The 14473-nt window shown below is 42.6% G+C and overlaps 1 protein-coding gene across 1 annotated transcript in view; it reads left to right on the forward strand.

The window, feature by feature from the left end:
• MAP3K5 (mitogen-activated protein kinase kinase kinase 5) overlaps positions 1-14473 on the forward strand; it is a 201769-nt gene that overhangs the window by 3989 nt on the left and 183307 nt on the right. The window contains exons 2-3 of the mRNA XM_046675036.1: positions 12431-12504; positions 14075-14452. Coding sequence (XP_046530992.1) covers positions 12431-12504; positions 14075-14452 — 452 coding nt within the window. The remainder of the gene's footprint in view (positions 1-12430; positions 12505-14074; positions 14453-14473) is intronic.

Raw genomic sequence — 14473 nt, forward strand, 5'->3', positions numbered from 1 at the left:
AATGGGTGGATGTATCCCATAAGTAGATATGGGCTCCAATGGATGAACAGCTGGATAAATGGGTGCCTCTTCTGTAGGCTCAACTCAATGAAACAACCTGGGGGATGATAAATTGGTCACCTCCAATCTCCGTAATGACAAAATCTCCCCAAAGGGTTGTTGTAGAGATTCAGCAAGGTAACGTGTGGCTGCAAGCTCTCAGTTGGTAGGGGCTATTATTTTAGTTGTATGCTGTCTAGCTTGGCCCAGTTCCTGCCCTGACTTCTTCAAGGCAGAAAGTTTAACCCTTTAGTTCCCATTTCAGTTTTAATTGTCTCCCTTAACCTCTTTCACTATCACCAAGGAATGGGGTTTCCCACTGCTGTAGGACTCTGCTAATTTTTTGTTCAAGTGCTCCGTAAAAGAATTTAGAAAAGTCATGAAACCCCCCAACCCCACATTTTAAGTTGCCTTCTGAAGTGTTTTCTCATAAGTTTAAATGGGTACAAATGATGTAATTTCAAGCTTATTGAAAAATAATGTCATTTTATAATTCAAAATATTTTGTCACTTTTAAATGTATCCAATAGATTCTAAAATACCAGCCATTTGACACTTGTGATTATTGTATTAGTTATCTAGTGCTGTGTAACAGATTGTCCCTAAACTAAGCAGATGAAAGCAACCATTTTATGTTCTCATGGTTCTCTGGGTCAGATCACTCATGATCTCCCACAAGATTGCGATCAAGGGGTCAGCCAGGGCTCCAGTCTTATCTGAAGACCTGACAAGGAGGATCTGCCTCCCAGCTCACTCACTGAGCTGCTGGCAGGATGCAGTTCCTTGTGGGCTGTGGACTGAGGGCCTGGCTCCTTGCTGGCCAATGGCCAGAGTCCTCCCTCAGTTCCTTGGCATACGAGGCTCTCCAGAGGGCAATTCACAACTTGACAACTGACTTCTCTCAGAACAAGTGAGAGAGAGAGAGAGAGAGGAGGAGACAGAGAGAGAACAAAAGAGGATGAGCAAGAAGAAAATCGGTCTTTTTGTAACCTAATCTGGGAAGCCACATCCCATCCCTTCTGCTGTATTTTCTTTGTTAGAAGCAAGTCACTAGGTCAAGCCCAGCCTCACAGGGATGCAATCACTCAGGGGTGTGAACACCAGGAGGCAGGGATCACCGGGCCTTTTTGTGGTGGCTGCCTACCACAATTGCCAATTTTAGAAAATGCTTGAGGAAGGGCACCTTTAACTATTAGAAAATTTTATCATTCCTTTTTCTCCCTGAACTCATAATTCCATTCTACTATTCTCTGAATCTTGTTCTAATGTAATATATACATTTATGCTTGGAATTATTTTATTGATTTCCTTATCATATATCACTATAAGAAAATTATACATGTAAACTGAAATTTTAATTTTAAAAAATATCCTATGACCATATGGTTTTAGGGATTAGTTTTTTTGTCTGGGACTAGTTATCATTCATTTATTTTTAGTACTAGTGTTATGGTTAGTATTATTGATCAAAACTATGTAAACATTTAATAAAATTTGATAAATAATTATTAAATACAAAAAGTAAAGGGGCCAGCCCTGTAGCCAAGTGGTTAAGTTTGTGTGTCTGCTGTGGCGGCCCAGGGTTTCACTGGTTCAGATCCTGGGCCCGGACATGGCACCACTCGTCAGGCCGTGTTGAGGTGGCATCCCACATGCCACAACTAGAAGGACCTGCAACTAAGACATACAACTATGTACCGGGGGGGATTTGGGGAGATAAAGCAGAAAAAAAAAGATTGGGAACAGTTGTTAGCTCAGGTGCCAATCTTAAAAAAAAAAAGTAAAATGCCATTGGAAATACACTGTTTAACGTAATAGCATTGTTTATTTTTTTCAGTTGGTCCGTTTATCCGTCTTGAGTGTGACTTATTCCCAGAACGAGTCAGGGCCACTAGTAAATGAGCAACTAATAATGTTCATTAATGATGGTTGTCAACTGCCTCATTTCTGGGGGACTCTAAAGCATATTTCCATTAACCCAATCTAAACTAAACAGGGACATAGGAGGAATAACAAAGGAGCAGAGGACTGGTTGATGAATGACAGAGAGCCCAACTGAAAATTAACGTGGACTTAGAGTATCGTCCTAACTTTGGGGGAAAGTTAACGAAAAAGTTTCTTCTGCATTTCTGACTAAATGTTCACATGAATAGAAAATACCAACTTACCTCCTAAAAAGGCAAAACAATTCTGAAAACCTCCCCTCCAACGGAGCACACAGCAAAGATGTGTTTGCAGAGGGCACAGAAGAGAACATTTGTAATAGAGGAGAGCCACGTTTCAGAGCTTCTGGGTTTGTGTTGGCACGAATGTGTAACAGCCGTGAGAAATAGAAACCATCGGCACAATGGAAGGTACATCCTTTTCAGGGCTCCTTTCTACCGAGACTGCGTGCTCCGGCTCAGCGTCAGAAGGCCTCCAGTCAGCAGAGCTGCACATACCCCTGGAGGTGATGCAATCAGCAGCGTGTTCACACATGTGTGACAAGACTGTAATTTCTGCATTCGGTTATAAATGACCGTAATTGGTGTGATAAAGATGTCTCAACTCATTTGGGAATAAACATGGAATCCTGTCATTTTCAATTACTGCCACCAACAATTTCTCGTCTAATCCCCTTCCTGCTGGGTGGCAGGACTACTGGTAAAAACACAGTCTCTCTCCTGTGACTGTGACACTTGAGTACTCACAGAGTATTAGTGTTCAGGGCTGAGGTCTTAGGAAAGCTGATGGGAACAATGCTCTGGAATTCTTGCCAGAGCAGGTTAGACCAGGTAATTCCGTTCGTCTACAAGGAGTAACCTCAAAAGCCCTGCCGTGGCTGTTAATTCTGTCTGCTCGCACTCTCACTCCTCTGTTGCTGCTGACTTCTCTCTCCCTCTCCTGACGCAGCCCAAGGCTGAGCCTCGTGGTGTGGCTCCAGGACTACACGTGACCCTGGGGCTGGCCACACTAGTTTACTCCCTGACCCTTTTCCAGCTGCCTTCTGCTTTGAGGAGAAGCTGGCCTGAAAACCCGAGTGAATATCCTAGAAATAAGGATCTTGGAATTTCCGGGATATGTGCCTCGGGAAAGTGCTGTGCTCCTATGGAGCTTGTCCCACTTATCTTGGATGGACCAGAGACACCTCCCGAGGGGAGGTCAGGGGGACTGAAATTCACTTCCCCGGAGTCTAAGCCTCAGTATTTCAGAAATTAAAAATCAGAATAAGCCTAGGCTACAGAGAGTGAAGAATTTTCTGTGTTTGAAGTAAAGAATCCCAGCGAGACGGAAGGCAGTGAGCAGTTGCTGAGTTTTAAATGTTCGTAAACATAAGACTCTGGGTTACAGCGTGAGGTGTTCTGTCTTACACATGAAAGTTTCTGTTCTTTCCAAAAAGAGCGTGTAGCCCTGTGAATCACGCAAACACCGCAAAGGCTGCGAATGGAAATGGCACGAAGATCTCAGGGCCGAGAACCATTGTCTGAGACTCGTGTTCCAAACACGAGTCAACTGAAGTGAGGAAGCCTCGAGTGGTAAATCCATGCAACATGAAGAACTGAAAGGTGACTTGAAATTCACTTCACTTGAAATTGCTTTTCTCCAGAGAGAATGACCATGAATGTATTTGTATGGAGCCAGAAGTGGTGTAAATTAAACTTTTTCAAAAAGACTTCAAAGATAGGAAGTAGGCAAAGAACTGAAAAAAAATAAAGGGGAAAAATGACAGTTTTAAATATTGTCTAGTTTTTAATAAAGCATGGTTTTACAAAGATGAGGGTCAAACCAACTACTTCCCTCCTTTTTTGGTAGAAGAATAATTTATGAATTTCAGGGTTTCTTTTTGAATATTCCAATTTGGTTTTTTGTAGTAAATATATTTCAGATATCCAAAGGAATAAAACAATGAGTCTGGGAGATTTAGATTTTTTCCTTAATTTTAAAACAATATAATTTAATTGGTTTTCTCAGTAGTGGTTAAGTACAGTCACTAAAGAATACAAAATTGGGGATTGGGATATGGCACGTGTGACAGCAGGCACAGATTTGGAATTGTGTGCTAAAACTACATAGCTAAATTTATTTAAATGTAATGAAAAGCGTAAAGTTTCAAATGAAATGTTTTGTGCTTGAAGTGTGTAAACACTTGCATAGTTTGTGAATTAGTTCTAGCGTGAATTAGGAATGCTGAAAATTTCCTGAATCTATAGAGAAGTTTCCGCTTCAAAATTCTGGGTACAGTGTAAATGTTTAGCATTTGACACATTTTTTTATATGGGTGATTGTATCAGTCAGTGTGTGTGTGTGTGTGAGAGAGACAGACAGACAGAGACAGACAGACAGAGACAGACAGACAGATTTTAAGGAACTGGCTCATGCGATTATAGGGGCTGGCAAATCCAAAATGCATAAGGCAGGCTAGAAACTCAGGCAGGATTTCTATGTTACAATCTTGAGGCAGAATTCCTTTTCCAGGAAACCTCAATCTTTGCTCTTAAGGCCTTCAACTGATTTGATGAGGCCCACCCACATTATGGAGTATAATCTGCTTTATTTATTGAAGTCAAGTGTTGTGAATGTTAATCCTTCTACAAAATTAATAATTCTACCTTCACAGCAACATCTAGACTAGGGTTTGCTCAAACAACTGGCCACGATAGCCTAGCCAAGTTGACACATAAAATTAGTCATCACAGTAATCAATTTAATTAAATGTTATTATCTAGATAAAAAGTGATTTTTAAAAATTTTCTTGGTTGGCTTTTGGGGGTTTTAGTTCACAAATCATTGAAGACAATAAGTATTTGTATTTGTTTAAAGGCCTCATAAATTGGAATTCTACACTAGAGATTAGAGTTATCTGTAACTAAAGGTAGTAGAAATATGACATTTTGGCTCATACATCAAAAGAGGATTTCAGTCAATCTCAAGGGCAGCCTATATTTACATATATCAAGCTTTGCTATTCATATGGCATCCCAAGATATGAAGATAATCTTTAATCATCCTACTGGAAAATGCACGACTGGAACTGGTATTGGGTCAAGATATTACTAACTGGGAGAATCATTTGGATTTATACAAAGCATGCTTTTTATGTAATAAAAAATGATAGGAGAATGTTTGTCTTTTTAAAATAAGAAAAACTTGTAGCTCAGAAAAGGGAACAAAGTAAATTTAAAAGCTTTTACCTATCCTTTAACATTTCTGACATGCCAATTACATGTATTTGGGGCCACTCACTATTTTTGCACAGATAGTGGCCTCTGCCATGTTTTTTTTTTTCAGTTTTCTCTCTCTGTGCTTCATTTCAGATAACTTCTGTTTCTTTTCCTTCAAGTTCACTGATCTTTTCTTTTGTAGTGTCTAATCTGCTGTTAATCCCAGCCAATTAAATTTTAATTTTATTTATTTATTTATTTTAAAGATTGGCACCTGAGCTAACATCTGTTGCCAATCTTGTTTTTTTTTCTTCTTCTTCCTAAAGCCCCTTGGTGCATAATTGTATATTCTATTTGTGAGTACCTTTGGTTGTGCTACGCAGGATGCCGCCTGAGCATGGCCTGACAAGTGGTGCCATGTCTGCGCCCAGGATCCAAACCGGCAAAACCCTGGGCCATTGAAGGAGAGCTCATGAATTTAACCATCTCGGCCATGGGGCTGGCCCCTAAATTTTAATTTTAAATACTCTATTTTTCATATCTAGAAATCCCCTCTGGTTCTTTGTTATGGTTTTCCATTTCTGTCCTCATTATGCTCATGTGTTCTTTTGCATCCTCGAGCAGTTGTGTGTATTTATAAACCTGTTTTAATGTCCTGTAGTTGCATTATTTCTGTCATCTCTCAGTCTGTTTCTACAACTGATTTTTCTCCTTGCTAAGAGTCACATTTTTTTTTCTCCTTTGTTTGTCTGGTAAGTTTTGATAAGATGCCAGATGTTAAATGTTTTACTTTATTGAATGCTATATATTTTTTCTGTTTCTTTAGAGGATATCAGGTTTTTTCTGGCAAGCAATTATGGGTGAACTTTCTTGTTCCTAAAATCATTTAAGGCATGCCTTCATGGCCTTTACTCTAGGGATTGTCTAGCTCATTTCTTTCTTTTTTCTTTTTAGCTTTTATTTGGTTTTCTTTTTGTAAGGAAAAGTCACCCTGAGCTAACATCTGTGCCAATCTTCTACTTTGTATGTGAGACGCCTCCACAGCATGGCTTGATGAGTGGAGTATGTCTGCACCCAGGGTCCAAACCTGTGAACCTGGGTGGCCAAAGCAGAGTGCACGGAACTTTAACCACTCGGCCATGGGACCAGCCCCCATCTTTTTTTTTCTCCCCAAAGCTCCAGTACATAGTTGTATATCCTAGTTGCAAGTCATTCTAGTTGTTCTGTGTGGACGCTGCCACAGCACGGCTTGATGAGTGGTGTGTAGGTCCACACCCAGGATCTGCACCAGCAAACTCATGGCTGCCAAAATGGAGCACACAAACTTAGCCACTCGGCCACAGGGCCAGCCCCTAGCTCATTTCTAAGTTGTGGCTCTTCTGGGATCTCTTCCAAATGTTCTGTATATTCGATGAGGTTACTCCCAGCTCTGGGAACTGTTCATCTGAGAGTCCCCCACACTTCTTTCCTGAGAAGTTGTTCTTGCCTGGCCTTATGAGGTTTCATCTTAGACATATGCAGAGTGTATTCAGACAAAATCTCAAAGGAATTCTTTCTGTGCCTAGCTTCCTTCTCTTGGATACTTTGCCCTTCACAGTCATGCACACACCTGAAAATACAAGAAGCGGAAAATTGTATGTAGTGTGATACTATTTTATTGAGAAATTACGGGGCCAGCCCCGGGGGCCTAGTGGTTAAGTTCAGCATGTCCACTTCAGCAGCCTGGGTTTGGTTCCCAGGCACAGACCTACCTACACCACTCTGTTAGCAGACATGCTGTGAGGTGTCCCACACACCAAAAAATAGAGGAAGGTTGGCACAGATGTTAGCTCACGGCACATGTTCCTCAGGAAAAAAAAGTAAGACACAGACACACACATATAAACACATGTGTATGTGTTTATATTACAAAATTCAGTGGAAATATAAAACATTACTTAAAAAAATTGTTACTTGGATTTCTGATTCCAACCGTGAAAGAGAAATAGGACCTGGAATTATCCTCCCAGTGTAAATAACTAGAAGATTAGGAAAAAATGGTTCTATATAGAGATGGTGAACATTCCTTTTTATAGCTGCATAGTACTCTGTTTAGTGGATATATCATAGTTTATTAAACCAGTTCTTGACTGATGAACATTTGGGCAATTTTTCAGTCTTTTGCTATTAAAAATAATACTGAAACAAACAGCCTTGTAAAAATGGCTTTCAAAATTGTGCCAATGTAGCTTTAGAAGTGGGATTGATGGGTGAAAAGGTAAATGTATACATAATTTTGCTATATATTGCCAGATTTTCCTCTGTAGGTGTTTTATCATTTTTTTATTCCACTAGAAATGAATGAGTGCCTATTTTCTACACCCTCACCAATAGAGTGTGTTGTCAAACTTTTGGATTTTTGCCAATATAATAAGTGAAAATTGGAATCTTAGTATAATTTTAATTTGCATTTGTCACATTGTGAATAAGGTTAGTAATCTTTTTATATGGATAAAGATGCCTGTCTTTCCATGTTTTTGAGTTGACTATGGCTTCCCATAGCTCATTTTTCTATAGGAATGTTTGTCTCCTAGCTCTCTATTTCTGGAAACTCATTTTATGGGCTGTGATATCAGTTGCAAATATTTTCCCCAGTTTGCTATTTTCGTGCCTAGTCTTTGGCCATGTAAAGACTTTTTATTTTTATGTTATCAGGTTTATCTATTTTTTTCCTTTTTGCCTTTGGATTTTGAGTCACAGTCCTGAAAGTTTTCTTCACTCCTAAATTGAAAAGAATTTACCCTCATATTTATTCTGTACTCATAGAGTTTCATTCTTCATAATTATATCTCCTATCCATTTGGAAGTGGTCTGGGGAATGAATCCAATGTTATCTTTTCCACATGGCTGTGCAGTTATTCCAACACCACTTTTTAAAAGTCCTTCTTTTCCAATCTTCTAAAAGGCTGTTTTTATCTTATACTAAATTTTTCATATATAATTGAATCTATTTCTGTATTTTGTATTCTGTCTCATTGACTTGTCTACTCATGATCCAACACTATTAATTTTAGAGGGCTTATGTCTTTAACAACTGTAGTGTCACATAAAATAGGTGTGATGTCTATTTGGGACAGAATCACAGCTGCTGTTCCTGTGGAATGACCTCAGGTGTAGCTCCTGGCCTCTGACAGCTCTTGGTTTCTGCCCATTTTCTGGGCCTGGACCCCCGTCTTGCATTGATGCCAGGAGCCCCATTATCTTGGTAAAAAATTGATATTTTGGTTTTGGTAGTCAGAGTCGGTTTCTGTTGCTTACACAAAAACATTTACTGCAACCCTAGCTATATATTTTTCATGATTTGTTTATCTACATTAAAGGGATGCCTTTAATAGTAAGAACTTTAGTCAAAGAGGGAAGAAAGAGGTGACACTGACAGTCTGGGAGATGAGTGTGTGGGAGGAGCATGGGGCAGCATGGGCAATATTAAATAGATGTGGCCTTGGCCTTCCTTTCACAAAACATGAAGAGAAGCATTCTCTGTCTTAAAATGGCTTTAACTTACTAGGGCGGAAAGTGAAATTAAAATTTTGGCAGCTGTCCTTGTAGAAGCAGCATATCCCAGATCCCGTCAGAAGTCATTCCAGCCGAAGGAGACGAGCTGCAGTGAGGTCTCTCCACTTCCCAGTCCAGGCTCGGAGCCTCCTGACTTCCTGTTGGGTGAGCTGCAGGCCCAAACTTCTACCCCAAGCCGGAGTTCTCTTTCTGAAACATGGATGGATCATATTACTCCGCTGCTTGAAGTCGTTGCATGTCTCCTGGTCTTACAGGATGAGGTTAAGCTCTCTTCCCTGAAGCTGCTTCAACGTCTGGCCTCAGCCTCAGTGTGCAGACCTGTTTCCTGACAACCCCTGTCTCAACGTGCGCTCTGCTCGCTGCAGCAGCTGTAGCAGTAGCTTTCCCGAGTAGTAAGGGCAGCGTGGAGCGGGCGTGGTGGTGGGAGAGCTAGGAAGCCATCGCTCCTCCCTCTGCTGTATGTATCAGCGCTTGAGCTACTGCGGTTTTCCAGGACTCAACAGACCAGCTCATGTTCGTGCTTTTCTGCAGGCTTCTGTGTGGGCTGGAATTCCCTCCCACTCACCTGGACTGGTGTAGCTCTGACTCCCACTCTCTGTGCAGATCCTACTGCAGCTCAGTCTCTTCACCTATCTGTCTGTCTCTCCAGATAGGAGTGAGCTCAGTTGGGATCATGCTTTATTAATTGTTTAATATAGTGCTAAATGAATGAATACAAACCCTGCAGTTAGTATTATGGCAAATAGCTTCTCTATGCTACTGTGCAGTAGGATTTTCTGCAGTGATGGAAATGTTCTGTACCTGCATTGTCCAGTGAAGTAGCCATTAGCCACATATGGCTGTTGAGTACTTGAAATGTGGCTACTGCGACTGAGAAATTAAATTTTCAATTTGATGTCATTTTTATTAATCTAAATTTAAATAGTCACGTTTTCTTTTCTTACTTTTTACTTTAACTTCAACCATTTCCTGGACTCCCTTGTCATTTATACTTAGGCTTAAATATTTGCTAGATTAAGGTGATTCAAAATAAGAAGGTATAGGTAAGTTTGCAGCAAAAAACCCAAAGTAAAAATATTTTTTGTCTAAATATTTTGACAGATTAGGTTCTATCCTAACTTTTACAGAAGCCATTCAATATAACATACAGTATACTTAATCCAATGAAATCACTTATTTCTGATATTTTAAGTCTTTTGTAAGTAATGCATTATTTTAAAATGGTTTATAATAGAATTCAGGGTGAGCTTTTATGCTAAAAAAACTTGGGGACGTCATTCTCCACTTATATGGCTCCTATAAGAGGAATAGTAGCACAGATTTCTATACTTGCCTGAAGGGGATCATTTTACTCAACTTTAGAATTTATGACAATCTCTTTAAGTGTTGAAGATCCTGGTACTTGTGTAGCTGAACTCCAGAACTCTGTCCATTTTTGAGCGTTTATTGAGTCACTTAAAGATGAAAGGAATCCCAAGAATAAGATCTCTAGACAACAAAATTGCTTTATCAAATCCTGTAGGCATCTTGAAGGAGTCACGTTCTTAACCTTATTTAAATCCCCTCTCTGGGGTTGGGGTCAGGTGTCTCTATCTGTGTGAACTCCTCCCATGAATCTGATCTGTGCCCACGGCTGAGAACCACCCCCAGGAGTCTGCTGAGGTGGGTGGAAGGGGAATTTGAAGCTACTGGATATACAAAGCAACCAGGTTCATCTTCCAGGAGCACAGATTTTTCTTGGAGGATTAAGGAATTCAAAACATGATTTTGTATTAAAAGAAATTAGCATAAATTATGAAACAAATGGCAAACTTGCAGATAAAACAGAGGTGTCAAACCAACGCCAACACTATTCCCCTTATTGACCTGGCCTTGGATTATTTCCCAAGACGGCACTCTCCCTGGCTCCGATGGAAGAGTTTGGAAACAGAGCTGCCATACACAGCATCCAGAATAAGTAAGAATGGACTTTTGACATGACATTTTAATTCTAAATTTGGCAAACAGACTCTGTCTCCACTTCTCATCACCCTTCTTTTAAACTTTATGCAGCTGTTAGATGAACTGGTGGCTTGTCCTCACACCAGAACCCAAACAGCAGGCCGTCTGCTATTTTCCGACACAATGATCTTACCCCTTTGTTGTGATAAGGAGCAGCAGACAGGAGCACAGGCTCTGGATTGGACCCCCGGTCTTGTTATGAACTCCTTGTGTGGCAGCAGGTAGCCTTTTCCTCTGGGCGCCTCATCCAGAAAGATGAGACACATGAGATATGCATATGAAGCCGTTAGTATGGCGATGAGCACTTATTATTATTTTCCAACTAGAAATGGCCTAGGACGCATTTGGCCATGTTGTTACTAGGAAATGAATGTACCGTCAGTTACAGTGGTCGTGAGAAAATGAGCCACTTGTAGTTCCGCAGTCTAGACAGTCTACTCGTGGCATCTCCAGAGTGCTCTAACCTGTCTCCCGGTCCTGTGCACTTCCTGGAATTAGCTGTTGAGTCTCAGCCTTGGATTCTAGGACTGTGCACGATCTTTGGTGCGACTGCCTCATAACTGGTGGTGTGCTTTCCCTCACGAGGCACACGATACTTGGTTGTCTCTCTTAATGATGTGGATGAGCCATACCCAGATCCAAATTCATTAAGAGTTGCAAAATGGTGATATTCTCACTACCTCAGACTTTTTAGACGTATTAGCTGAAATATTTCTACAGAGAGAAAGCTCCCTCGTCTACTGTTTGGTTACCCAGTGGCATTTTCATTCTTCATACATTTCAGTTCAGTATGAGAACTGGTATCTCAACTGGGCACTTAAACACAGCACATTAGAGCGTCAGTGGATTTTCAATCTAATCGAATTCGACACTTCATTTTATGGATGAAGAAACAGGCCCAAAGAGGTTAAATTGGTTTTCTGATTTCTAAACTCTCATTGGTAGTTATCAGAGTCCCAACAGGAAACAGGGCAGTTCGAGGTGGGTTTATTTGCAAAAGACTAATTACAAAGGTGTGGAGGGGTTCAGGGAAGGGTCAAGGGCTTGTGCGGGAACTCAGGGCTAGCGCTTCAGAGCTGCCATCGTTTCCAGCTGCCGAAGGAAGAGGTTAGGGACAGTTATGAGACCTTGGAAGAAAGTGAGTCCTGCTGGACCTGCCACCTGAGAAGACCAATGACTGCCTGTTGAGGAACATAGCAGCCCAAGGTAACTCCTCCGAGTCACCGTCTCCTTCCTGCCTCAGTTCCCCTGCCTGGATTCCCTACTGACCAAACGCAGTTGGTGAACAGAAAGCAAGAGAGCCATTGATTAATTCATAGGGATTGGCCTCCCGAGGCTCAGCCTTGGGGCGGGAATGGAGAGTGGGTCTGGAGAAAACTCAGGAACAGATGGCAAAGGAGCATTTGGGTTCCTGTTCTTGTTCTCTTCCACCATTCTACCACGCAGTCAAAGGTTTGCCCACCCACAGCTCTTGTATTTGCAGGAATAATTCATGGCCCAGCACGATGTTGGCCCCTCTGGAGTGAATTTTGATTCTTGATGGCCTGGAATTACCTTAATCCAATTTCAGGGTTTGAGACTTTTTTTCTGGGTTACTCTGATGTCTGCAGGCAGGGTTGCTGTCCATGTAAGGGTCATTTTACTGCTAGTTGACCCTTGCTTCCGAGCTCTCTCATCCTCTTTTGTTCTTCCAGGTGTTGTCAAAAATGCAGGTCAGCCTCTCAGATGCCTAATCAGATCCACGAAAATCTCCAGGCCAGGAGCAGACGTAACTGTAGGCACACCCTCTGGATCCCCGGCCTCTCTTCCAGAAACTGGCCAGATAGATTCTCATTGTCTCATCAGTTCTTTGATGCCTTTATTTTAAATTTTGCCCAGCATTCCTAGTCTTCTTCAGGGAGAGGGTTGATCAGAATTACCTAACTTGTCATAATCAGAAGCAGAAATTCTCCACCTCTTTGTTGAGAAGATTCTTTGTCCTACCTGTAGGTGGTCTCAAGGTGTCCCAAGGTCCATCTCTAAGTGGAACTGGGACGACTCTGAGCGAGAAGGTAGCCCTGACCGCTAGACTTTAGTTCTGCTGCCAGGCCTCTAAGGCCGGAGAGCCTCAGGACCGAGAGAAGCAGTCTTTCAGCATCGCGTTGGGGTCTGGGTGCCAGTAATCAGTAACATCTTTAAAGTTCTTAAATCAATCCAAAGTAAAATAAGGCGAGCGAAGTCAAATGAAAATAAATATTGTGTATGGAAAATGGCTCTGAAGAGACCTGGAAGGGAAGCAAAGGTGAAATGGTCTAAAAAATTATGGTTTTTGGAAAATAGCTGTATGTATAATCTTAGCTCTTATTTGTGTAGTAATATGCTATTTGAGAATTTAGGCATTTAAGTTTTCTAGACATGGTCCTAATGAATTTCCAGTGTTTATTGTTTTTGGCCAGTGTTGTGGGGGGAGGGTTAGCTACTCCCAGAGGAGCTGGCGGTTTGACAAGTTGTCGGGAATATTACAAGGTGTCTATCTATAGCAGCCTATCGACATTTTGTTCAGTGTGATCACTGATCCACTAAATATCTACTTTCCTAATGATACCCAGGCCAAAGGCCGATGTGGACCACAGAGATTCCAGCTCACACGTAGAGGAGCAAGGTTCCTTACTGTCAATGTACCTCTGTCACTCTACAAGCCTTGAGAAAAAGCTAAGTCACTTTGCTTCGTTGAGGATACAGTTGTGCAGCTGCGAGGGGTTTTCCACATTACCATTTCCTTCCTTCCTTTTAACTCTTCACTACTCAACAGTTTTATCCTCCCCCCCACCCCCCCAGTTTGAGTATCATTTGCATAATCCTTCTGCCTCTTTCACAGAACTCATTAATCCGGGCTCCCAAAGATGGGAAGTCCAAACCTGCTTCTTTATTTCACTGCAACTTTCACTGGTTTCCCGAAAGTTACAGTATTCTGGGGAAGCTGAGAACTTACACATCTGTTTTTGGTCCCCATATAAGTAAATACTTTTTGATTGCTTTTAAGCCGTCCATACATTTTTTTTCCTATGGTGCAATTTTAAAAATAGAATAAATCACTTAATCTCCCTCTTTCCTCTGGCAGATGATTATTTGCCAAGTCCCGGTCTTCCATCTCGAGGAAGTATGTGGTGCGTGGAGGGGGAATGTTGAGAACCTAAATGAGAATGCGAGCTCGTTCAGCAGCTGGAGCTAATCGATTACTCGTTAATGACAGCACACTTACTAGAGATTTACAATGAAAAGTCCAGGGGCAGACCTGATCACCTAGCCTGGCCCTGCCGGGGCGCCCCCGTGCCCCACTCAACCGCCCACACGCTTAGGCGCCGGCTCCGGGGCGCCGGCTGACCCCTCCCGGCGGCCGGTCCTCCAGCGCGGCGCGCAGAGCCCAGCGAGCCGGCCGGGGTCCCGCTGCCACGGCCTCGGGCGCGAGGGCAGAAGCCGCGGATTCGCCGGGCAGACTCTCCGCGCCCCTAGTCGTGCGTCCGCCCCGGGCGGGCCGGCGGAGGTGGGAACCGCGCGCGTGGGGGTCCGGCCCGCGCCGCCCGCAGCGCCCCCCACGGGCGGGCCCGGCACTCGGTGCCGCGACGAGTGGGCGGCGGGAAGCGGAGCCGGCGGCGAGCGCAGCGCGCGGCGCGGGGAGAGCGCGGCCGGGAGGAGGAGGAAGCGCGCGGGCAGGGCGGCCGCGGCGGCAGGGGCGGGTCCTGGAGGCTGGGCCGCCT

Source organism: Equus quagga, chromosome 11 (assembly GCF_021613505.1).
Source record: "Equus quagga isolate Etosha38 chromosome 11, UCLA_HA_Equagga_1.0, whole genome shotgun sequence".
Classification (NCBI taxonomy): Eukaryota; Metazoa; Chordata; class Mammalia; order Perissodactyla; family Equidae; genus Equus; species Equus quagga.